Source organism: Hemiscyllium ocellatum, chromosome 7 (genome assembly GCF_020745735.1).
Source record: "Hemiscyllium ocellatum isolate sHemOce1 chromosome 7, sHemOce1.pat.X.cur, whole genome shotgun sequence".
Classification (NCBI taxonomy): Eukaryota; Metazoa; Chordata; class Chondrichthyes; order Orectolobiformes; family Hemiscylliidae; genus Hemiscyllium; species Hemiscyllium ocellatum.
This window is the reverse complement of record NC_083407.1, coordinates 90,539,813-90,566,170: the sequence shown is the minus strand read 5'-3', so window position 1 is coordinate 90,566,170 and position 26,358 is coordinate 90,539,813. Positions and strand designations below refer to the sequence as shown.

The following is a 26,358-nucleotide window of genomic DNA, read 5'->3' as shown; positions in this document are numbered from 1 at the left end:
AACAAACTTAAATGTTATCAGTGAGTCTTTCTTCCTGACATTAGCTTATTTTATTTTACCATGATTCTGAGGACTCCCCATGTTGGATACTGGGTAATTTGGTGTGAAAGGTGTCAGGACAGAATGTGAATGGGAGGAAGAGGTGGAGAGACATGTGCTCGCATGAGGTTATAGGGAAGCATAAGGTGGGTGGAAGGAAATAGGTTGGTATGAAGTTTGCATAGAGGCTGTAAAAGGCCATTAGGTAGGTAGGATGCATACATTAGCATGAAGTGTGTGAGTGATAATGAGTGCATGTATAGAAGGGCATCATTTGGTATGAGACATGCAAGGCCCAGGGGTTGGGCAAATGGTCATTAGTTGGTATCAATTGGGCATGGGGAATTGAATGGGCTGTGGGGGAAATAGAGTGAGGCCAAGAGAGCAACTTTTTATTTTATTAATTTTATTGTAACTTGGACAAAGCCTCTAGGCACCATGATGTATCCTGTAAATAGGTAGCCTTAGCACTGGCAGGTGGCATAAATGCCTTACAAATTGGTACCTGCCTCATCACTGTATGAAGATCCAAAGATTCAGGCAACTTTCTTCTGAGGCGAGAGCAAGACTTCAATTCCTATGTAGCTTGTAAGAATAAGTACTACCCTTGAAAATCAAATGTTCCTGTGAGCCATGGTTCCTGTGCTCCTAGATGTGTGGGCACATCATTTCTATGAAGAAGGCAACAAGTCTAAAATATTGAATGCAAGATATTTTGCATAAGGGAAAAGATGAAATTTTGAGGCACTTTTTCTTGAGAAGTACAATATGGAGCAGATTGTAGATGCATTATGAAAAGAATTGTATTTATGAATCACGGTGACTCAGTGGTTAGCACTGCTGCCTCACAGCACCAGGGACCCGGATTCTATTCCAGCCTTAGGCGGCTGTCAGAGTGGAATTTGCCTATTCTCCCAGTATCTGTGTAGGTTTCGTCCGGGTGCCCTGGTTTCTTCCCACAGTCCAAAGATGTGCAGGTTAGGTGAATTGGCCATGCTAATGTGCCCATAGTGTTAGGTGCATTCGTCAAAGGGAAATGGGTCTGGGTGGGTTACTCTTTGGAGGGTTGGTGTGGACTGGTTGGGCCAAAGGACCTGTTTTCACACTGCGGAGGAATCTAATCTAAACAGGTGCCCTCATGCTTTTGAAGTTGCTTAGAGACAGCAAGAAAGATAGAGAGAGAGAGACTTGTAACATCTCTTTCAAGATGCTAAAACTCAAATTGTTCACTCAATTGATACTTGTCATTATTAATATTCCGAATTACAAGAAGGGCGATCTTTATAGCATGAAAAAGAAGACATGACTTTTTTCTGTGACAAGATGACATATTTTGGGTTGCTTTATCATAGTTTTTGTTTAATTCTGGTTTCAATAAATAGTCGGTCATTTGATCCCAAATTTAGAAGAAAAATTATGTAAACGCCCTTGCATGTAAATACAGCACAGGAATTTTACCAGTGCTTGAGAAATTAACTTGATGGTGCTGCTTTAATTAACCTACACATTGAACAGTCTCGTTTCTGTAAAATAAGCTCTGTAAACAGAAATAACGTTCTGAACAACATATTTTATTCTTCTCTTTGCATATACCTCCTCGGTGTGCAAACATACCTACAAACCAAACCAAGACACTCTCTAATTTTATTGCAAGTCCAAAACAATGATACTGCAATCCCGAGATGCCATTTTTTTTTTAAAAAAAAGAAATGTAACTACAAACTTGACAATTAAAAGTATCTAATCCTGGGCTGATTTGCTGAAATAACTGCATTATATTTCAGATGTTTTGCAACCTTTGTAAGCTAATTGTGGAAAACATCAACCAACCTCCTCCTGGTTTTTGCTCTTTTTGTCTCCATCATCTCCACCACCACCTCCACCTCCTCCGCCACTGTCTCCACCTCCACTTGCACTTCCATTTCCATCCTCTGGTGGCGCTCCAAATGCCCCGGATGATCCTGCTGGTGCTGCTCGCTGGCTGACTGCTTCTTTCCGCCATTTCTCATCAGCATTATTCTCCTTATTTTCTTCAGTTTTGTAAGTTTTATCTACTGAAGGAACCACTTCCAGCTGCAGTAGGCAATCAATGATATTTAGCCCCACATCACATATACGAGAACTGATATCGTGGTTAAGTACCACAAACAACGCTTTAAGAATGACCTGAAATGTAAAAAAAAAGGTCATTTAGCAATGCAATAATAAATACTGTCACAATACACTGGGTTAAGCAAATTTCAGTTTTCAAAAATAAAATGCTCAACATAGCTGTTGATCATAATCCTTTGACCAAGCTAAATAAATATACTTGGCCCCCTCAAGATATTTCTACACTAAAAATGAAGGAAAACAACACAGCAAAGCAGAAATTTCATCTTTTGGATGCTTCTATTAATTGTACACCTAGATGCCCAAGGAATCAGCCCAAACCCATGGAGAAAATCAAGAAATTTAAAACATAAGTGGCTTTTAAAATCACCTGTGTTTGTGTTTTTGCTGGGTTATGTTTCAGTTTGCCTTGATCTGACAAAGCTTACAAAACTCATCACTTCTGCAATTTGGGAATTAGGAGACTATGTTCAGCTCAAAATGTTCTTCAAATTATACTCATTATTTCGGGCACAGAAGCATAAGTAAACACATTTCAAAAAGCTTTGCACACCAATAGTTATTATCTGGGATTTTGCAGTCAAGGTTGAAGCGAGGATATTCATCATTGAGCTCAAACTGAGACACTAACCAATCTCTATGACAACAACTTTAACTTTTGTAATGTATAATTGCTTGAAACATAGTTTAAAAGGCTTTCCATTGTGAATCTTCAGTGGTGACATTTAAGCTGCCAATCACATTCAGGGATGGGATTCACAGTGTAATCCATGACAGGGTAGTGAAGGACAGATTGGAACATCCAGAATTTCTTGCACAGAATCCTGAAGAGTGGTCACATTCAGAGGGATAAAGATGGGAATGGTGACAGATTGCTACCAAATAAGGCCCTACAAATTCTAGGCCCTCACACCTACTGAGAAACTGATTACTTACCATACATCAATGCAGTAAGAGAATGGGTTGAGAAACCTATCAGCCATAATTGAACAGCAGGGAGAGATTAAAAAAAACTGCAGATGCTGGAATCCAAGTTAGTAAAGCAGGAGGCTGGGAGAACACAGCAAGCCAGGCACTAACAGAAGGTGGAGAAATCGACACTTCCAGTGGACCCCTTCTTCAGGACCAGGTCCCAGCCTCCTGCTTTTCATGATTGAATGGTGGAGAAGCTCAATGGGCTGAATAGCCTAACTGCTGCTCCTATGTCATATGGTCTAACTTTTTCATGGTCCAGAGTAGTTTTTTTTAAATCTAAAAGTCATTTTCTGTGACTTCAAATCAGTTTAGTAACAAGTTAAGGAACACACTTTCAAACCAAATTCAACCACCTTGAAGGTCTGCCGACAATCAGGCATGCCTCCTGCCGGATTGTAGTCTGTTCCCTATAAGGAGTGACACTGGAGGCCATTGGAAGGCAAAGTGAGCATCTGAATTAGGATGGTCAGCTGTCAAACCTTATAAAGCCCAGGGTCGGTGAGAAACTGAAGACAGGGAAAGGGAAGGGAGGTGGTGGGGAGCTCAGTCAGGAGGGTGAGGGGGTTCCACATGAGTCAAAGAAGTCATGGAATCCCGACAGTATGGAAACAGGCCCTTCGGCCCAACAAGTCCACAATGACCTGCTGAAGAGTAACCCACCCAGCCCATGTCCCTACCCTATATTTACCCCTGGCTAATGCACCTAACCTACACATCCTTGAATATTATGGGCAATAAAAATGGCAAATTCATCTGACCTGCACATCTTTAGATTGTGGGAGTAGACCAGAGCACCTGGAGGAAACCCACACAGACATGGGGAGAATATGCAAACTCCACACAGACAGTCACCTGAGGCTGGAATCAAACCAGGTCCCTGGTGCTGAGGCAGCAGTGCTAACCACTGAGCCACTGTGCCACCTCCAAGGGATTTCTATGTCCTCCCAAGGGAGGGAAGGCAGCCTGATACTTAAAATTCAGCACAATATACCTGTTCTTGATGAAGCATGTAGACTATTTTGTCAGTGTTCAAACCTGTCTGATACATATGCATTAAAGCATTTAATGATCTAAACTACAATTTTAAAAATTTTATATGTAACTACAAAGCCAGCAGTCCGGGTGCAGTGATTGTAATGAGCCCATCCAAGTGGGCCTCAGAATATGAGTTCCCTGATTGGGGCTGTTAATCTGGTCCAATCATGGAGCCCTGGCTGATAGAAGTGTCAGACATCCTGTTCAATCTGACAGCTGGCTCTGAGGGAGCTGGATCAATCTCAAAGACTTTCCATGTGTAACTAAAGGGTGATTTGGTGAGCTGATACTGGCCTCTGTGGAGTTATTTCAGTGGCGATGAGCATAAAGCATGCTCTTGAAGAAATGTGCTTGCAACACTTTGAGTGGGTAAAGTTAAAAATCATACAACAGTAGGTTATAGTCCAACAGGTTTATTTGGAATCACTCGCTTTCGAAGTGCGCTCCTTCATCAGGTGGCTGTGACACAAGACCAAAAGACACAGAATTTATAGCAAATGACTACAGTTATACAATGACACATTGAACAAACCTAGATTGTTAAGTCTTTCATCTTTTAGAATGGATTTGCTCGTTTTGGATTCTTCAATATGTAAATCCCAGAACTTTTTTTAAGTCACATTCTCAAGATAATTTAAGATTTTATAATAAAAGGTGATATCTCAGCTCAGTCAATGCCTTAAACGTATGAATCAGACCAATCTTGAGTCAGACTGGTTCTATTTCCAAAGAAATAAAATTTTCTATTTTGCTCAAAAAATGCAGAAACTGCAAGCAGTCAATATAGGCAGTGAATCCATATAATATTTATAAATTACATTATGGAAATAGAACTAGTCTGACTAAGATTGGACTGACTCATACCTTTAAGGCATTGGCTGAGCTAAGATGTCATCTTTTATTATAAAACTTTAGATTATCTTGAGAATGTGACTTAAAAGAAGTTCTGGGATTACATATTAAGGAACCGAAACCAGCAAATCCATTCTAAAATATGAAAGACTTAACAATCTAGCTTTGTTCAATGTATCATTGTATCACTGTAATCGTTTGCTATAAATTCTGTGTCTAATGCTCTTGCTTCACAACTGCCTGATGAAGAAGCAGAGCTTTGAAAGCTAGTGCTTTCAAATAGACTTATTGGACTATAACCTGCTGTTGTGCGCTTTTTAACTTTTACCACCCCAGTCCAACACCGGCTCCTCCACATCTTGAGTAGGGTAAGCATTTCTGGCATCATGCCTTTATTTGGGAAGCTTGATTCGTTTGATCCTGCTGTCAAAGACTGGGCCCAGTATGTGGAAAGAATGCAATATTTCTTCCTGGCAAATAACATTGGGGCAGATGAAAAGAAATGAGCAATTCTGCTGACAGCTCGTGGACCAATACCTTTTTAAGCTATTAGGAGCCTAATGTTTTTTCTGAATCACCATATGCTAAAACCCGTCAAGAGCTGAACAGATTTAGTTAAGGAATATTATAACCCCACATCTCCTCTAATTCGGAGATGCCATCGGTTTTAGGGTGGTACGGTAGCACAGTGGTTAGCACTGCTGCCTCACAGCGCCAGAGACCCGGGTTCAATTCCCGCCTCAGGCAACTGTCTGTTTGGAGTTTGCACATTCTTCTCGTGTTTGCTCCGGTTTCCTCCCACAGTCCAAATAGGTTAGATGAATTGGCTGTGCTGAAGGGGTAAATGTAGGGGAATGGGTCTGGGTGGGTTACTCTTCGGAGGGTTGGTGTGGACTTGTTGGGCCAAAGGGCCTGTTTCCACACTGTTAGTTATCTAATCTAAAAGTTATTCGACAACCAGTGGAATTCTTATCAGATTTTTGATTGGTTTCAGATGACTGGCAGAAGGATTTGACTTTGGTTTAATCCTTAATGAGATGCTGACAGACTGTTTGGTACATGGCGTAACCAAGCAAAAGTGCCTCATAGCTGAGGCCCAACTGGACTTCAAACAGGCACTACAACTGGCTTTTATCATTGGAAAATGCAGCAAGTGGAGCATATAAGTTGCAGGATATTCCGATGGAAGTGGACACTTTCGGCAGTCCAGCTGAGCTTGGGAACACCACCTGAGTTCAGGCAATTGCACAGCCTCACTCAGGACGTATCCTGAACAGAGGGACTCTCGGGAAGCTGACAACGATACTCCAAAACAAAGCCAAGCCTCGGCTAAATGGTTAACATCTCCTGCAGGATTTGGCCCAGCAAACCATCATAGTTGTTGCCGGTAAGCGGACTAGAGATAGCAAAAGCGTTCCATTAGACCTAAGTTGAGTAAGGGAAGTCATCGTTCGGCATCCAGGGTCATATGCTGGTCAGAGACTAGGGACTGGATTTTCATGTTCGAGGTTGGGGGTGAGTAGCTGGGACTATTTCCAGCATTGCAATCCTATCTTAGCCATCAGACTCACGGGAGACAGATCTTCCAGGTTGTGGAGATGCTTGTAGCCAGGCTACAAAGAGAGGGCATTTTAATAATCTCTGTTCCCAAAAGCCTTGGCTTGGAGCTTCTCATTCACTAGCAACTTACCTACATACTTTTAAAACACCAGATCACTTTAAAAACACTTCTCAAGCAGCAATCATATTCTCATGCCCTTCATTCTCCATTCCTTCAAACTTTCATGTTACCATCAGCCCTCTCACCTTACCCATTATCCATCTTATAAACAGAATTCCCCAGCTCTATTATAATACTTGGAAGTCATGGAATAGACAGTAAAACCTCTCAAGTAAACAACAGCCTCATCACAGCAGCTGTAAAAAGGTAAAGGTAAAGCCACCACAGTCCTACGGGATATAACAGGACTGTTCTCTTATTAGAGGAAGGCGACTGGTGGTGGTTTAACCTGAGGGTCACCACACCACAGGTGAGGAGAGAGGTTAAGAAGGACAATCCTCATGATAACCTTAGCCAGTGCAGGAATTGAACCCACATTGTTGGCGTCACTCTGCATTGAAAAACCAGCCGTCCACCCAACTGAACTATGTATAATCAACACATCAATACATTTGAAGGGGGAGTAATTGGATGGGGACTAGACAGTTGCAGAAAAAAAAAACTTCATAAACCACTCAAACTAAACCAACAGACCTCAAAACTGATATCTAAACTGAATACTTAAAAGCAATGGGAAAGAAAACAAAGCATTTGGCTCTCTTCCAATAGTATGAATTGTGCCATGTATCTTCTAGATACACCTTTTAACTCTCCTTTGACTTTTGTACACAGGCTATTTGGCAGATATAACAAGCCATCAAGCAGATTGCAGAAGAAATGGTTACATCTTCCAATCACAGCACACTTAGACTTGCCTTAGTGAATAGACACAACCCACTTTACAGCATTTTATGTTGAAATGTGAAGGAAACTATAAACCCTAAACGTTCTTTCCACCTCTAAACCAAGGATCAGGCCTCTGTGTAGCTGGTGTAACAATTCTCAGGCATTTAAGTCAAGCTTGCTACATTATTTTAATCTTACTATGGGCCAGGCTATCCATGAGCCTGTCAGTTTCAATCTTCATAAAAGCAAATTATTTCTAGGAGCCCATTTTTTTTACCTGCCTTTATGAAAATGTTCAAAGATTCAGGGGGAGGAATGGAAGCAGGACCTTTTTCATTCCACTTGACAGTCATTTTTCTTGATACCTTTTCTATTTGGTCTAAATTGGGACCATGAAAATCTGTCCTTGGGCATTCTACTTCAAATGTTCATCTCCCAACTCCCAAGAGCCTTTGCACCATCTACAAGGCACAGGTCAGAGGTGTGAGGCTCCACTTGCTTGCATGGGTGCAGCAGTACTCAAGAAACCTGATACATCCATGACAAAACATGATTAGCACCCAACTGGCTACATTAGTCATTAATTTCCTGTGCCAGGGAAGCAGGTATCTGGGACGCCACCAGGACTGGGCTCTCTTGCAAGCCATATACCATTCCTGCATTGTTTCTGGAATAAGTTCTTAGAATCTTATACCTAATCCCAATACTGGAGATGCACCCATATCAACAGTTAAGTAGGGAACTCAACAGCAAATTCCTGAGGTACATTTGGAGATGGGCAACAAACAGTAGCCGTTTCACTGTTGCCCATATTCTGTGGATTAATAATTAAGTGAAAAAATCTGAAGCATAATTTAAATCATACCTAGTGTAACAATTGACCACATACAGCTGGATAGTAATTAAAGGAAATCTTTTTGGTCTGGTTTAGTGTTAGCAGTAGGTTTTTGTGTATATTATGCAGGTCTTACTGCACTTTCACTGATTGCAATCATGATTCCACTGTAGCACGATTGATCGGTGGCTCAGTGGTTAGCACTGCTGCCTCACAGCACCAGGGTCCCAGGTTTGATTCCAGCCTCAGGCAACTGCCTGTGTGGAGTTTGCACATTCTCCCATGCCTGTGTGGGTTTCCTCCGGGTATTCTGGTTTCCTCACACAGTCCAAAGATGTGCAGGTTGGGTGATTTGGCCATGTGATATTGCCCATAGTGTTAGGTGCATTCATCATAAGGAAATGGGTCGGTGTGGGTTACTCTTCGGAGGGTCAGTGTGGACTGGTTGGGCTGAAGGGCCTGTTTCCACACTGTAGGGAATCTAATCTAATCACTGTTTCACCACAGAATGCTCATCTTTCTGCAAAGGTGCTGACTGGAATAGTTTGGTGAGTTAATATAACATATTCCATAATCTGCAATCCATGTTTAAAATTAACCACACACATGCAACAACTTTTTGTAATGTATAAACTATTGAGAATATAATTGTATAAACAATTTTAAAAAATCTGTTAAGTACATGCATAGAAGAAACAAACATTTGCCTAGGTAATAGAAGTACTTTTTCCCTCTCATATTTTCTGTTGCGTACTTTAGCTCTAGTTCTCAATTTACCTTATGTGCAATGACCACAACTGGCTGATTGTCTGTGATAAAATACAATTTAGAATGCAGTTGTTAATTTAAAAAAATGCAATTACACAACAGTTCTGACTTTTGCTAAAAGACCACAGAAGGCATTTCTGTGCTTTAGCAATTCAAATGAACTGAGAATTTGAAGTAAGCAACTTTGAATTAGAATTGGACTACAGTATAGATAATTAGAAACTGGATATCCATTTTTAAACATCAGAATGGTCTTTCTGCATTAATGAAAAGTTATCTTTCATGATTAAAAAAGAATTACCCCAAGATCAAGCATTCCATTTTTCTTGACAAAATAGTTAGTGCCTTCCATGTTTTCTGTTTCCTCAAGGCTGCTGTAGTTGATACAGGAATCAGTCAGACTTCGAGGCAGGTTGGCACATGCCAGTGGCTCATGGGGTAGTTCAGGTATAGCCACTTGGTTACACAACTTTCGCATGTGTTCACTGAAGAAATCAGAATATCCCACATTGAAGGAAGCGACTGTGGTGTTGAAAGTGGCGACAGTAATTGTGGAAATTTGTGACCTCACTGCAAAATATAAAATCAGTTTAAGATTTCACTTCACAACCTTGAACACAATTGTCAACACTCCAATCTTAAAAACAGAGGACAACAACCCAGATCTTCCTGGAACAAGCAAATAGCTAAGTAACCCGCTCCTTGTGCCAACTCGTATCCCAGTCTTTTCATTGAAATTTGATCCAAAGTTTCAGGTTCGTTTTCTAGGCATGGTTTTCAACAAGAATGGCAAATCAGAAACCACAGGAACAGAACAGCACAACCTATAGTTACCTCTTCTGCATGAACAGATCAATATTGGCATGTCGTAGAGACATAGAGATGTACAGCACAGAAATAGACTTCTCAGTCCAACTCATCCATGCCGACCAGATATCCTAACTTAATCTAATCCCATTTGCCAGCATTTGGCCTATATCTCTCTAAACCCTTCCTATATGTCCACCCGGATGCCTTTTAAATGCTGCATTTGTAACAGCCTACACCACTTCCTCACACATCACTATACCGCTCATTCTATACACACACGATCCTCTGCATGAAAAAATTGCCCTTTAGGTCTCTTTTATATCATTCTCCTCTCAACCTAAACCTATGCCCTCTTGTTCTGGTCTCCTTCACCCCAGGGAAAATACTTTGTCCATTTATCCTATCCATGCCCCTCATGATTTTATAAACCTCTATAAGGTCACCCCTCAGCCTCTGATGCTCTAGGGAAAACAGCCACAGCCTATTCAGCTTCTCCCTATGAGGTCTATTTAAGAAGTCTATTTTATTCTGGTTTCTTTTAAGAGAGAGATTGAATGAGAGGCACCAAGCAGTCTGTGGTAATGTAAACAGCTTGAGGGGCCCTGGGAATTTTTTAATAAGTTGGAATAATAGAAGTAGCGTGGATGGGTGCGACCAGTTCCCACAGATCAGGGATTCCAGTTTTTAAAAGCAAAAATAGCTTTTAGATTCAGCAGATGCTGCTGGAATTTTGAAAAATATAGAAGCTGTTTACCCCCTCTCTTGGTCACAGCTAGAAGTTGGGTTTTCTCTTCCTACTGTGAGCATTGCATGCGAGAAAATCGGATTTATGAATTTGCCTTTTTTTTGCCAAGGTGTATGCTTATGGGATGTTACTGTATTGGAACAGTCAATAATTACTGTATCTATTATTCTGTTAAGTTTACCAACAAAGTCAAGTTATTCAAAGCACTTCTTTCTATTGATGCATTTTAACTGTAGTTTTTGAATAAAATGTGTTTTGCTTAACATGGTGTAGCTTGACTAGTTGAATTGCATCTGGAACACAGCACTTTATATTTAGCTTTAAAATAAGAAAAAGTTAGGGTCTAAAATATTTTGAGGGGATCTGATCTGGTCCACAACAGGTGTAAGGGAGCCCTTTAACAATATTAAGAGGTGGGCTGCTGTGTTGAAGAACTGAGGTGGGACTTCTAACCAGCCCACCTCTATACCTACATTCCTCATGCATTCTGTCACAGCTCACAAAATGCATTGAACCAAACCCTGTGACAAAGGCAAAAGTCTTAGGCAAAATCACAAATCACGAGTCGGGTATGCATTTCGCAAGCCCTGAATGTACACAAGTCAGATTTTCCAAAGTCCAGATGAAGATAGGGCATGTGAATCCAAATTCATTCTCTATCTTCATTTTTTTTTCTGAGCCTAAGTTGGAGCAGAGAGACCACGTACTTTTAACAAAGAAGTAGCTTGTGATATAGGTTCATGAAATTGGACATTTTGAATCTTGTTTCATTCAATTTGACTTTTTCAATCCAATTCTTATTTTAAAAGGATGTTATTCGAAGATGATATGTCAATATCTTTCCTGCTGGAATATTTTGCAACCGTAATTTATAGAAAATGGGATTGGAGTTTTCACTTGGATTCATGCAAAAGATTGTAGAATGTCAAGCACAAACACCTTTAGTGTAAACAATATCTCAATTATGCTTTTCACTGGTTTAAAACATTGCATTTGGAGTCATTGGCTCATTTTGCAAAACTGTTCACAACTTCCTGATGAATTTGCGATGATTGAGAGAATCTGCCAATAACATTGTGCAGGAATTCCAGGGTGCAATTCAAAACAAAAAGTTGGTTCTTTTGCACATAAAGATGCCAACAGGCAGATAAATTTAAATACATACAAAATCTTTTTAAGAAAGCAGCTATAGTTCATTAATGTAACTAGCAAATGGTTCTGTAAATATTCAAAAAGCTGTTTTTATATTTGTGAAGGAAAACAAAAAATGCTGGAAATACTCAATCTGGCAGCATCAGTAGGAAGGAAATGGAATTAACATTTCAGGACAATGAGCTTTTATTCAGCCATTTAAAATTGGATTACACACAACTGATGCTGTGATGAAATGTGCTTATGTTTTCTGAACTAAGTTCAGCTGTGTTAACATCTTCGAGTAAAAAATGAGGTCTGCAGATGCTGGAGATCACAGCTGAAAATGTGTTGCTGGTCAAAGCACAGCAGGCCAGGCAACATCTCAGGAATAGGGAATTTGACGTTTCGAGCATAAGCCCTTCATCAGGAATGTGAGAGAGAGTAGCCAAGCAGGCTAAGATAAAATGTAGGGAGGAGGGACTTGGGGGAAGGGCGATGGAGGTGGGATAGGTGGAAGGAGGTCAAGTTGAGGGTGATAGGCCGGAGTGGGGTGGGGGCGGAGAGGTCAGTAAGGAGATTGCAGGTTAGGAGGGCGGTGCTGAGTTGAGGGAACCGACTGAAACAAGGTGGGGGGAGGGGAAATGAGGAAACTGGAGAAATCTGAATTCATACCTTGTGGTTGGAGGGTTCCCAGGCGGAAGATGAGGCGCTCCTCCTCCAGCTGTCGTGTTGTTATGTTCTGCCGGTGGAGGAGTCCAAGGACCTGCATGTCCTCGGTGGAGTGGGAGGGAGAGTTAAAGTGTTGAGCCACAGGGTGGTTGGGTTGGTTGGTCCGGGCGGCCCAGAGGTGTTCTCGGAAGCGTTCCGCAAGTAAGCGGCCTGTCTCCCCAATATAGAGGAGGCCACATCGGGTGCAGCGGATGCAATAGATGATGTGTGTGGAGGTACAGGTGAACTTGTGGCGGATATGGAAGGATCCCTTGGGGCCTTGGAGGGAAGTGAGTGTGGAGGTGTGGGCGCAAGTTTTACATTTCCTGCGGTTGCAGAGGAAGGTGCCGGGGGTGGAGGTTGGGTTGGTGGGGGGTGTGGATCTGACGAGGGAGTCACGAAGGGAGTGGTCCTTTAACTCTCCCTCCCACTCCACCAAGGACATGCAGGTCCTTGGACTCCTCCACCGGCAGAACATAACAACACGACGGCTGGAGGAGGAGCGCCTCATCTTCCGCCTGGGAACCCTCCAACCACAAGGTATGAATTCAGGTTTCTCCAGTTTCCTCATTTCCCCTCCCCCCACCTTGTCTCAGTCGGTTCCCTCAACTCAGCACCGTCCCTCCTAACCTGCAATCTCCTTCCTGACCTCTCCGCCCCCACCCCACTCCGGCCTATCACCCTCACCTTGACCTCCTTCCACCTATCCCACCTCCATCGCCCCTCCCCCAGGTCCCTCCTCCCTACCTTTTATCTTAGCCTGCTTGGCTACTCTCTCTCATTCCTGATGAAGGGCTTATGCTCGAAACGTCGAATTCCCTATTCCTGAGATGCTGCCTGGCCTGCTGTGCTTTGACCAGCAACACATTTTCAGCTGTGTTAACCACAAGCTACTACTTATCATCTGCGCTCAAAATGGAAACTCCTACCAAACAGTGGCTGCAGCTTTACTGAATGTACAACTTACCTTCTTTAACTGTGTTATCTCCATGACTGTTGGAGTGATCAGGTATATCACTCAGCAAGGTATGATGGGAATGGGAATGCTTAGCACTCATGCCTTCCATTTCTGTCGCTGTATCTGAACTCCCACGGCGTGTGAATTTCCCTGTAAATGCAGAGTTCTTTTCTTAGAAATGCTAACAAAATATATAAAACAACAAGCAAGAGTGTTATAGTAAAAATGAATTTTAAGGCCACCTGCCAGAATATTTGCTTTCTACACGGTCACTCGTGCAACATATACCTTGGAGAATGGGTTATTTTTGAATCAGATATCTTGAAGCTTATTTACAACACTACAGACTAGTAATAACTCAGTGTCTGAGTTTGTGTTTCCTGATACACTGCACATGCATAACTGACTGGCTGCACTGATTCCATTATGCAGAAAGAGTGACTGAAGGTGAGGCAGGTAACTTCATATCAGGTCATGATATGTTGTAATGCCATGCAGCTCTCACAAAAGTGCAGACTTATCTGGTCTGGAATCTAGGCCTCAGTACAACATGAAGGAGAATCATAAAATGAAATTGATGACCTGTTCATTACCTGGGGTGCAAAGACAATATCATCAGACTAGTAATTTTGAGACCTAGGTTGATGATGTGGGGTTATGGGTTCAAATCCCACCATGGCAGATAGTGAAATTGAATTCAATAAAAATCTGGAAATAGTGCAAACATCATCAATTGTCATAACAAAAAATAACAGGTTCACAAATGCTCTTTAGGGATGTAAATCTGTATTCTTACCTGCTCTGGGCTACGGATGACTCCATGCCCACGGTAATATGTTTGATTCTTAGCTGCTCTCTGATATGGCTCAGGAAAGCCACTCAGTTGAAGAGGCAATAAATGTGAGGCAATATATATTGGTCCACCCCATAATGTCTACATCCCGTGAACAAATAATAAAAAAAATCCCTCAGTTCCTCCTGACTTATCTCCCATCAGGCAAGACAAGTGCTCCTGGGCTAATTAAGGTCCTTAAGTAAACACCCTGCCACTGTTGCTTTAATACAGGAGGATGGAGAAGGCAGGTTCACTATGTTGAACTGCTGCCAAGTCGGAAGGTTACCTCATTTGGCTAGGGAGGATCTCCTGCATCCATTAGCATCACATACCCTCTACAAAGACTATGCCATTAGCTCTTTCCCTCCCACACTTGACTCAATGAAGGTTATCCCCAGCATGTTACAATTGCATGGCAACTGGGTTCCTGGTCAATGTGGTGGTGATGCTCATTTTGGTCAAAAGAATAGGTAATCCATTCCCCCACTATCCCCTACTCCTGTAACATCTGCCCAACGGGGTTCAATATTGTAATTTGACACCTACTGCATCCCTAACAGAGTTAAGTCTTGTAAGCACCGTACAACGATCACTACGTGAAAACAAAATTACTTTGTAATAAGTTAATTACTTTGTTATTAACTTGAAAAAAGTTAAAAGACTTGGTAGGTTGACATACTATGCAACACAACCTCTTTCACAAATAAAGGGAATTTATTTGTTAAGTAGTGCAATTTTCAAAGCGTTTGAACATCAGGGGAAGATGCCAAACACATCACAAGGACTTCCTTGCTGAGGATTTGCTGAGAAATAGGAAGGAGAAACATTCGCTAATGTTTCTATGCACCACCTTATGTTGCCTGAAGACCAACAAAGAAGAAATACTTAAATGTTGATTAGTGGCAAAAAGCAAGTAAGGAAACGCAAGTATCCTTAAATTCTTCAACTAAGACCAAGGCTAATTACAATAAGCTGACATGGGGAGTAAAAACGAAATGAAAATGGCTCACAGAAAATAAGAATAGTTGACAGTTGATAAAACTGTTGTCAGTATGCAACTAGTAGGCAGTAAGAGAGGGAGTGGGATGATTTAGAGATAAGGAAGATGATATGTGCTTGGAAGAGCAGGGTAAGGTTAAAATGAGTACTTTTTAAAAATCAGCATTTACTCAAGACAAAGGTGCTCATAAAATATCAGTAGATGTGGAGGTATAGGATAGCATGAACATTGATTTTCAGGATGTGCCGGAAAGCCTGCTTATGCTGAGAGTAGATACGCAACCTGGTCCGGATAGCTAATGTCCCCAATTGCTAAGGGAAATGCAAATGCAGAAAGCTGGAGGGCGAGCCTTAATTGTCAGTGGAGGTGCCAGAAGTCTGGGGAGTGTCAAATGTAATATTTGTTCAAGAAAGAGTGTAAAAGACAATCTGAATAACTATAGTCTGGGTCAGTCTAATGTAATGGGCTGGGTCAGGTTTCAGAAGCAATAATTAGAGAAAACATTTACAGGCATTTGAAGAGGTTTGAGTACAAAGAAGAGTAAGTTTGAATAAATTAATTGAATTTTGATTTTGTAATGGAGAACATTGAAGGAAATGCACGAGACATTGTCCATTATAGGTTTTTAGAAGCCATTTGTTCAATTTTCACACAGAAGGCAGGTTAACAAAATTGAAGCTTATGAAATGGACAGTTCAAAATAGGAAGGCTACATAAAATAAAGAATACTATGGTAAACGGTTGCTTTCAGACCCAAGGATGGTAGACAGTGGCGTTGCCCAAGGATCAGCACTGCTTTCCAATCATTTGGTCATTGGAATACAGAGAAAAATCTTCAAGTTTTCCAATGATATCAAATTGGAGCTGGCAAAAACGTTGGGCCAATATCACCTCTTACAGACTGAAGGACAATCAGAATGGAGAAAACAATGGCAGATGGAATTTGATTTGCATTTAGAAAGAAAACATGAGGAGAGAGAATGAAGCCTAAATAGCACATTTTTAAAGAGAATGGCAAGACGACAGACCTGTGTGGCCATGTGCAAAGATCATTGAAGTTGGTGGGACACAATGAAATAGTAGCATGTAGTATCTTGGACTTCATAAATGGTCACAGGAGTGCAAAGTTGAATTGGGGAGGGGGGGAAGGGGGGAAGGGGTTGTTAGTTAGGATGCACTTTGTCAAAGTTTGGCACAATAAGTAAGTGTTAGTGACTTGGATTTCAACATCTATGACGTTAGTAGAAGTGAAGGTAACCAATGAGTTCAGAAGGAAATTGGATAATATTAGATTTTAGAAGAATGAAAGGAGGCCTTACTTTAAGGTATGAGATTCTTAGGTGGCTTGACAGGGTAGATACAGGAAAGTTGTTTCTCCTTGCAGGAATGCGCAGGTCCAGGGGGCATAGTCTAACAGTAACACTCGGAAGAAGATCATACTAGGCTTGAAATGTTCATGGGTCAGTGGTGCTGGAAGAGCACAGCAGTTGAGGCAGCATCCAAAGTGCAGCGAAATTGACGTTTCGGGCAAAAGCCCTTCATCAGGAATAAAGGCAGTGAGCTGGAAGCATGGAGAGATAAGCTAGGGGAGGGTGGGGGTGGGGAGAAAGTAGCATAGAGTACAATGGGTGAGTGGGGGAGGGGATGAAGGTGATAGGTCAGGGAGGAGAGGGTAGAGTGGATAGGTGAAAAGGAGCTAGGCAGGTCAGACAAGTCCGGACAAGTCATGGGGACAGTGCTGAGCTTTAAGTTTGAAACTAGGATGAGGTGGGGGGAAGGGGAAATGAGGAAGCTGTTGAAGTCTACATTGAAGTGTTCCGAGGCAAAAGATGAGGCGTTCTTCCTCCAGGCGTCTGGTGGTGAGGGAGCGGTGGTGAAGGAGGCCCAGGACCTCCATGCCCTCGGCAGAGTGGGAGGTGGAGTTGAAATATTGGGCCACGGGGTGGTGTGGTTGATTGGTGTGGGTGTCTCGGAGATGTTCCCTAAAGGTCTCTGCTAGGAGGCACCCAGTCTCCCCAATGTAGAGGAGACCGCATCGGGAGCAACGGATACAATCCATGATATTAGTGAATGTGCAGGTAAAACTTTGATGGATGTGGAAGGCTCCTTTAGGGCCTTGGATAGAGATGAGGGAGGAGGTGTGGGCACAGGTTTTACAGTTCCTGCGGTGGCAGGGGAAAGTGCCAGGATGGGAGGGTGGGTCGTAGGGGGGCGTGGACCTGACCAGGTAGTCACGGAGGGAACGGTCTTTGCGGAAGGCGGAAAGGGGCGGGGAGGGAAATATATCCCTGGTGATGGGGTCTTTTTGGAGGTGGCGGAAATGTCAGCGGATGATTTGGTTTATGCGAAGGATGGTAGGGTGGAAGGTGAGCACCAGGGGCATTCTGTCCTTGTTACGGTTGGAGTGGTGTGGTCTGAGGGCAGAGGTGCGGGATGTGGACGAGATGCGTTGGAGGGCATCTTTAACCATGTGGGAAGGGAAATTGTGGTCTCTAAAGAAAGAGGCCATCTGGTATGTTCTATGGTGGAACTGGTCCTCCTGGGAGCAGATATGGCGGAGGCAGAGGAATTGGGAATACGAGAAGGCATTTTTGTAAGAGATAGAGGTGTAATCCAGGTAGCTGTGGGAGTCAGTGGGTTTGTAAAAAATGTCAGTGTCAAGTCGGTCATCATTAATGGAGATGGAGAGGTCCAGGAAGGGGAGGGAGGTGTCAGAGATGGTCCAGGTAAATTTAAGGTCAGGGTGGAATGTGTTGGTGAAGTTGATGAATTGCTCAACTTTCTCGTGGGAGCACGAGGTGGCACCAATGCAGTCATCAATGTAGCGGAGGAAGAGGTGGGGAGTGGTGCCGGTGTAATTACGGAAGATCAACTGTTCTACGTAGCCAACAAAGAGACAGGCATAGCTGGGGCCCATACGTGTGCCCATGGCTACCCCTTTGGTCTGGAGGAAGTGGGAGGATTCAAAGGAGAAATTGTTAAGGGTGAGGACCAGTTCGGCCAGACAATGAGAGTGTCGGTGGAAGGGTATTGTTGGGGATGTCTGGAGAGGAAAAAACGGAGGGCTTGGAGGCCCTGGTCATGGCGGATGGTCGTGTAGAGGGATTGGATATCCATGGTGAAGATGAGGTGTTGGGGGCTGGGGAAACGGAAGTCTTGGAGGAGGTAGAGGGCGTGGGTGGTATCTAGAACGTATGTGGGGAGTTCCTGGACTAGGGGGGATAGGACAGTGTCGAGGTAGGTAGAGATGAGTTCAGTGGGCAGGAGCATGCCGAGACAATGGGTCATCCAGGGTGGTCAAGCTTGTGGATCTTGGGAAGGCGGTAGAACCGGTTAGTACGGGGTTCCCGGACTATGAGGTTGGAAGCTGTGGGTGGGAGATCTCCTGAGGTGATGAGGTTCAGTATGGTCTGGGAGATGATGGTTTGGTGATGGGGGATGGGGTCATGGTCGAGGGGGCAGTAGGAAGAGGTGTCCTCGAGTTGGCGTTTAGCTTCAGCGGTGTAGAGGTCAGTGCGCCAGACTACCACTGTGCCCCTTTATCCGCTTGCTTAATGGGAATGTTCATCCTGTTTCTCTCTCCACGGATACTTCACAGCGTTCAGCAACTTCCAGGTGTCCAGCGCATTTGAGACAGTGTTTCTTCCAGCCAGCGCAGGGAGAGCAAACACAATGTGGAGGAGATGGAGCCCAGGATGACAGTGTGAGAGGTACACTGGCACCTGCAATGGCAATGAGAGCAGGCAGCCTAAGATCTCCCAGAAGTTCTGGCAGTGGCGAGTGTGGGACAGTTGAGCCAGTGCTGAGAGAGAATGTGAGTCCAACATGGCTAAGCACTTACGAAGAACTGTAATGTTGAACCTTTACCTTTATTTCTTTATTTTTCTACAGATTTTGTACCTGGGTTCCTTTGTACCTAAGATGACATCGGAAATGGCGACTTTGGACTCTTTTCCACATTGCTCCCGTATCCCTGTACTTGAATACACATGACAATAAAATCTAATTCTAATGAGTGGACAGAGATGAGGAGGAATTTCTTCTCTCACAGGGTACTGAATACTTTATTGTGCTGTCAGGGTGAGTGGTTAAATGTATCCCAGGCTGAGATAGACAGGGTTTTAATTAGTGAGGGAAACAAGGATGATGGGGAAATTGGAGTTGAGGATTAACAGATCAGGCAAGATCTCATTGAAAGATTGGACACACTCAATGGGCTGAATTGCTCACTTCTGCCCCTGTAGCTTTTGGTCTTATAACCAACTGACAGAAATAAAGTTGCAGGGCAACAGAAACATGGGTCTGAGTATTTTCTTTCAGAGGACTCCAGCATAGATTGGTGAAAAACATTCCTTTTCTTCCTAAATGACTCTGCTGACTGGATTGTATGGCTGGAAATCAGGTAAGCTAACCTCCACACTCATGTCAAGTATGACGTCAAACTGGCATTGTCCTACCTCTTTCTGTCAATACAGAAAGTGAAGTGGCTGTCGAAATTGTCCTTTGAGAAAAGAAATACGACCAAGTCTTGAGCTCGTCGAAAAGCCACTCGGCTGGAATTTGTCATCGTGCACTGTATTTCTCGACAGGGTCATAGGAAAAGTATTGAATCATTTCAGGTATGCGTAGGCAGCAGCAAAGAGAGGTGGATGGAAAGGCTTCCAAATGGGACCACAGCTGCAAGAAGCAGGCTGCTGCTCTACGTGGCAGCACTCCCCACCTCTTCCTCCGCTACATTGATGACTGCATTGGTGCCACCTCGTGCTCCCACGAGAAAGTTGAGCAATTCATCAACTTCACCAACACATTCCACCCTGACCTTAAATTTACCTGGACCATCTCTGACACCTCCCTCCCCTTCCTGGACCTCTCCATCTCCATTAATGATGACCGACTTGACACTGACATTTTTTAAAACCTTTGCTCAGGTTTTATAGGCTGGCAAAGCAATTAAGTTGAGAGGTCCAGTTCTGAGGAAGGGTCACTGGATCTGAAAGGTTAACTCTGATTTCTCTTCACAGATGCTGCCAGACCTGCTGAGCTTTTCCAGCACCTTCTGTTTTTGTTTTTGATTTACAGCAACCACAGTTCTTTTGGTTTTTATTTTGTGTTTAACTCACTGCCACATCTCTTTTAGGGCATGCCTACCTAGAAGAAATTCTGCTCCTCTCTCCAACAGGATTTCTATTCCAATCCTTCTTCTCGTCCACCGACATGAATTTCACTGTCGCTCCTCGTGTTTAATCAGCTATTTGCTAAAACATGTTTCCACAGCCACATTGCATTGCTTGGGGATTGCCGCTGGCTCAACGGTTCTGAGAAAGGGTCACCAGACCTGAAAAGTTAACTTTGATTTCTCTTCACAGATGCGGCCAGACATGATGAGCTTTTCCAGCAGTTTCTATTTTTGTTTCTACATTGACAGGGTAGGGGACCTTGAAGGCACAATCCAACCTTTGAAGTGATTCAACACTTCATACCCTTCCACCAGATGTTCAATGCTGGTGTTCAGTAGGACCTGGAGGGCTGTCTTTCTAAGGCTAATTGGTCAGCAGATCCCCACCAGACTGCCGGTAATTGGCTGCCTGAAGGTTGAGTCGACAGACTGAAAAGATGAGGGCTGGACATAGAGGATCACATTCCTGTTCCACCTGCCCTCATCCTGCCAGGAACCATGAAATCCAGACCTATGACCTTAGGCCCCAAAATGATCATTTAAAGAGTACTTTGTCGAAGAAACTGAAATGCACAGCAACTAGACATATGACAACAACGTTAAGTAACCATAAGCATCTGGTTTTATCATTTGTGGCTCACCCAGTATTGTAGCTTGCCACCCGCCTCTCTCCAAACCACGCCTTTCTTCTCCAGCTCCAGAAAAGCTTCCAAATGAAAATGTGCTTCGGGTCGGTGACACATCTAAATGATCCTCATGAAGGAGGAATGGCATCCCCATTCGTCGCTGCCGCTTTTTACCCGGGTGATGGAAGGGGATCGAGCCTTTCCGTTCTCGCTCCTCTTTCCGAGTCTTGAACTTGTACACACATAAGGAAGACACATAGGGTAGACAGTGAAATACTTTTTCCTAGGATGATGACGTCAGCTTGTACAAGAGGGCATAACTACAAATTGAGGGGTGATAGATTTAAGACAGATGTCAGAGGAATGTTCTTTACACAGAGAGTGGTAAGGGTGTGGAATGCCCTACCTGCTAATATATAGACAACTCAGCCATATTAGGGACATTTAAACAATCCTTAGATAAACACATGGATGATTTCGGGATAGTGTAGGGGGACGAGCTGAGAATAGTTCACAGGTCGGCACAACATCAAGGGCTGAAAGCCCTGTTCTGCGCTGTATTGTTCTATGTTCTATAAGGTAACAGACTTTATTGTTCAGTAATACATCTGAAGTGGGTCAAAAGCTAATTTTTCACATTTAACTCTTTAACTTCTGGATTACCATCAAGATTTTCTGACTAATGTTATTCTGGCACATGCAATCCCCAATTTATTTAGTTTAGTTAAAATTGCTTTGAGAGAATCTAGGTTCACGATGTCAATACATTAAACCAATAAAAATATCTAATATGCCAATAGTTTAAAATTAATGCTGATTTTATATAGCTATTAGCATTTAGCAGTACTGGCAATCATCTTTCATATACCGACGATCTTATTCTGAACGTTGTGAGTATATTAAAAATAAATTCCAAGCGTAAGAATAGAATATTGACTGAAGCAAAGCATTGATTTTCCAATTTTTATTTGCTCCAATAAATATCTGTGCAAGATTTCTTTACCTTTTTGAAGATATTCATTCCGAGGTCACTAGAAAGGTCTGGAACAGCTTGTCGTCTCAAGTTTGTCACAGACACCTTAGAAAATGTTTCAGAACTGAGGGATTTTTCCTCTTCATTGCACTTCATTGTAAGATCCTTGAAAAAAAAAGGTATAAACTATAAGTGAGGCAAAAGCATTTTTGTGAAAATCTTCATCGTTTTACTTAGTCTCTCTCACACACACAGGGTAAATATAGCACAGAGTTAGTAATTGTGAATGAACAATCCAATTTAAAACTCCATTTACTTGACTTTAAAAGCCAATGATTTTACCCAACATTCAACAAGCTGAAGGGCATGAAGATAATATTACAGTGCACACCAATACCACTATTTATGTCCACCTGTTGGTGTGATATTAACTCTAAAAGTCACCAGTCAGTGATCAAGTAAATAACCATACTGCGTAAATATTAATCAGATTATGCAAGTTACTCAGAAAGAAAAATCGCCAAACTTTGAAAAATGATGTTAAATCTTCAGCCATGTATTGCAAGATAGATGAATGTGTAAAGTAGTGTTTCAGGTTTTTGAAGAAGCTAAGTTTTTTGCTGCAAGCATCGGCTAACACTGTCTGAGGAGTTTGAATTCAAGGACACAGGTCATTCAGTGGACAGTAAAGGTCTGAAAAGGGACAGTGAAGAGCATTAATCAACAAGGGACTTTGATTGCATATCCAGAATATAAAGTATACATAAATTATCTTTCAAAAATCATATTTTACACTCTCTACTGTTTTTTCAGTTTAATAATTCCTCCAATAACGAGCATGTAAACTGGAGGTACAAGAGTTTGGAAGAAAGCTAAATTGATTTCTAGTTGAATATTTTATTCGCATTTTACTTAAAGTTATAAAAAGGAAAATAGAATGTTCTAGGTTTGGCCCAGAAGGTTGCCAAGTCACCTTGGAAGGAAGCAGCTATATTTAAGGCATTTAGTTAGTGCCTAAGAGAAGCAGTTATATCATCAATTGTACCTTCAGGTTAGATGCAAGGTGAAACGGTTAAAATCAGCCAATGCTTCCACTCCCAATTACTCTTCAGGAGCCTCTATTAGTAATATCAATTATGGATCTTTCTGTGAATCCATTCAGCTGTGCTGCATCGCATTCATATGGCCTTTTGATACAATGCAGGATAGAACACTCCACTGGAGGTACATACGACCAACAATGTAACTCAAAACAAAGATAACTGGACAGTTATGCCAGATCATCGGGGTCGATACTTCTGTCCAGTACTGGGGGAATGCAGCAATGTTGGAGAAGCTTTCAAAAGATGGGAACCTCGTCTTTGGACACAAGAGATCCCAGGCAATGTTCAAAGAAGGAAAGAGTACTCCTCCCTAGTTTCTGGAACATTTTTTTTGCTCCCTCCCACAAACAACATCACAAAAGAAAATGGGCAATCTGACAATGACTTCAAAAGACTCGATTGACGTCAAGGCACTTTGTGATCACTTTGGGTTGTGAAAAGCGCAGCATAAATGCAAGTTATTTCTTTCATATTTGCACGCTAGAAATAGAAGGTATTAGGAATACCTGCACATAGAGGCTCACAGGAATTTGAATTGGCTGAACACAGCTGAATTTCATGCAGAATACAACCTCTCGGCCCTGAGTTTTTAAAAAATTTTAAACAAAATTTGAAATCTCTCCTCACAGCAGCAGCTTGTCTCCTTATGCTGTGGAAAGTGCCGGGGGATGGGACTCTCATTCACGCACTTTGTAATCAACATGGTCATTAATGTCATCCCAAATATTGGTTGCAGTCTAGGTTGGGTCACTAGGGTGACTGGAACATCAAACTATGCAGGAAATACCAGACTTAGAATTATAAAGTGTACTGTCTGGATAGAGGTAGGGGGAACTGTCCGGATAGCGGATAGGGAATAATGTCCAGATAGAGGTCAGAGGCATCTGTCCAGGTAGAGCTCAGGGCACACTGTCCGGATAGAGCCCGGGGGGAACTGTCCATATGGAGCTCGGGGGGAACTCTCCGGATAGAGCTCGGGGAGAACTGTCCGGATAGAGCCCGGGGGGAACTGTCCGGATAGAGCCCGGGGGGAACTGTCCGGATAGAGCCCGGGGGGAACTGTCTGGATAGAGCTCGAGGGGAACTGTCCGGATAGAGCACAGGTGGAACTGTCCGGATAGGGCTCAGGGGGAACTGTCTGGATAGAGCTCGGTGGGAACTGTCCGGATAGAGCCCGGGGGGAACTGTCCGGATAGAGCTCACGGGGGAACTGTCCGGATAGAGCTCGGTGGGAACTGTCCGGATAGAGCCCGGGGGGAACTGTCCGGATAGAGCCCGGGGGGATCTGTCCGGATAGAGCTCAGGGGAACTGTCCGGATAGAGCTCAGGGGAACTGTCCGGATAGAGCCCGGGGGGATCTGTCTGGATAGTGCCCGGGGGGAACTGCCCGGATGGAGCTCACGGGGGAACTGTCCGGATAGAGCTCATGGGGAAACTGTCCGGATAGAGCTCATGGGGGAACTGTCCGGATAGAGCTCGAGGGGAACTGTCCGGATAGAGCTCACGGGGGAACTGTCCGGATAGAGCCCGGGGGGAACTGTCCGGATAGAGCTCAGGGGGAACTGTCCGGATAGAGCTCATGGGGGAACTGTCCGGATAGAGCTCATGGGGGAACTGTCCGGATAGAGCCCGGGGGGAACTGTCCGGATAGAGCCCGGGGGGAACTGTCCGGATAGAGCCCGGGGGGAACTGTCCGGATAGGGCTCAGGGGGAACTGTCCGGATAGAGCTCCGGGGGAACTGTCCGGATAGAGCTCAGGGGGAACTGCCCGGATAGAGCCCGGGGGGAACTGTCCGGATAGGGCTCGGGGGGAACTGTCCGGATAGAGCTCAGGGGGAACTGTCCAGATAGAGCTCAGGGGGAACTGTCCGGATAGAGCTCAGGGGGAACTGCCCGGATAGAGCTCGAGGGGAACTGTCCGGATAGAGGTCGGGGGGAACTGTCCGGATAGAGGTCGGGGGGAACTGTCCGGATAGAGCCCGGGGGGAACTGTCCGGATAGAGCTCATGGGGGAACTGTCCGGATAGAGGTCGAGGGGAACTGTCCGGATAGAACTCAGGGGGAACTGTCCGGATAGAGCCCAGGGGGAACTGTCCGGATAGAGCTCAGGGGGGACTGTCCGGATAGGGCTCAGGGGGAACTGTCCGGATAGAGCTCAGGGGGGACTGTCCGGATAGGGCTCAGGGGGAACTGTCCGGATAGAGCTCAGGGGAACTGTCCGGATACAGCCCGGGGGGAACTGTCCGGATACAGCTCGGGGGGAACTGTCCGGATAGGGCTCGGGGGGAACTGTCCAGATAGAGCTCGGGGGGAGAGTCCGGATAGAGGCTGAGTGAACTGTCCGGATAAACTGCCCGGATAGAGCTTGGGTGCAAGAGTCCGGCTAAACTGTCCAAATAGAGGTCCGGGGAAAACAGTCTGGATAAAGGTCAGGACTGTTGTCCAGAAGGAGGTTAGGGCTCTCTCTCCAGGCAGAGGTCAGGATGTACTGTCAGGTTGCTCTCAGTGGAGCTATAATGATAGCGATCAAAGTGAGCCACTAAAACATTAAAGGTTTTTGATCCTTGAATATTTGTGAAAACTTTACTGTTAAATATGAACAGTGCCGACTATTTCACTCTGTCAGAAGCCTAATGGCCATCATGACAAGATTACTGCTACAACACTTCATGACTACAGCCGCGTGTTCCCCAATTCAGCGACTGAATGACAGCTCCAAATGCTTTTTAATTCCACGAAGTTAGGCTGTGAAAGTTTGTGTTTATTTTCCTGTCGGATTAAGAAAAATTATATATAGTGAACACCTTTTTTCAATAGTGTCTTTTTAAATAGCGATTTCATTAATAGCCTGTTGAAGGCAGGGACAGGATACTGATTGTAGGTGATCAGTCATGGTCATAGCGAATGGTGGTGCTGGCTCAAAGGGCTGAATGGCCTAATCCTGCACCGAATGCTTTCTATAACCTCAGCAAGTATCCTGAGGTCTGTCCATGGTGGGTTCTGGATGATTTGGCATGTTTAATGCATGGGCAAAGAGTAGTTGGCATGTGCTGACACTACTATAAGTTGACAGAAGAGGTATAAAGAACCAAAGTTTGGGCAAAGGGCAATAGAGTTCCACAGAGAGAATAAAAAGAGAAGGATACTAAGAGAGCGGCATGAGGTGAAACCCATTGGCATAGATGGAGCAGGAATGAATGCTGCTTTTTGTTTAATGCTCCTTAAATT

At 43.6% G+C, this 26,358-nt stretch overlaps 1 protein-coding gene across 1 annotated transcript in view; it reads right to left on the bottom strand.

The window, feature by feature from the left end:
• The window catches only part of LOC132817546 (protein unc-80 homolog), a 270,588-nt gene that overhangs the window by 185,594 nt on the left and 58,636 nt on the right, over window positions 1-26,358 (bottom strand). The window contains exons 9-13 of the mRNA XM_060828048.1: window positions 22,058-22,192; window positions 21,070-21,286; window positions 13,427-13,567; window positions 9,364-9,632; window positions 1,870-2,205 (exon numbers count right to left, since the gene is read on the bottom strand). Coding sequence (XP_060684031.1) covers window positions 1,870-2,205; window positions 9,364-9,632; window positions 13,427-13,567; window positions 21,070-21,286; window positions 22,058-22,192 — 1,098 coding nt within the window. The remainder of the gene's footprint in view (window positions 1-1,869; window positions 2,206-9,363; window positions 9,633-13,426; window positions 13,568-21,069; window positions 21,287-22,057; window positions 22,193-26,358) is intronic.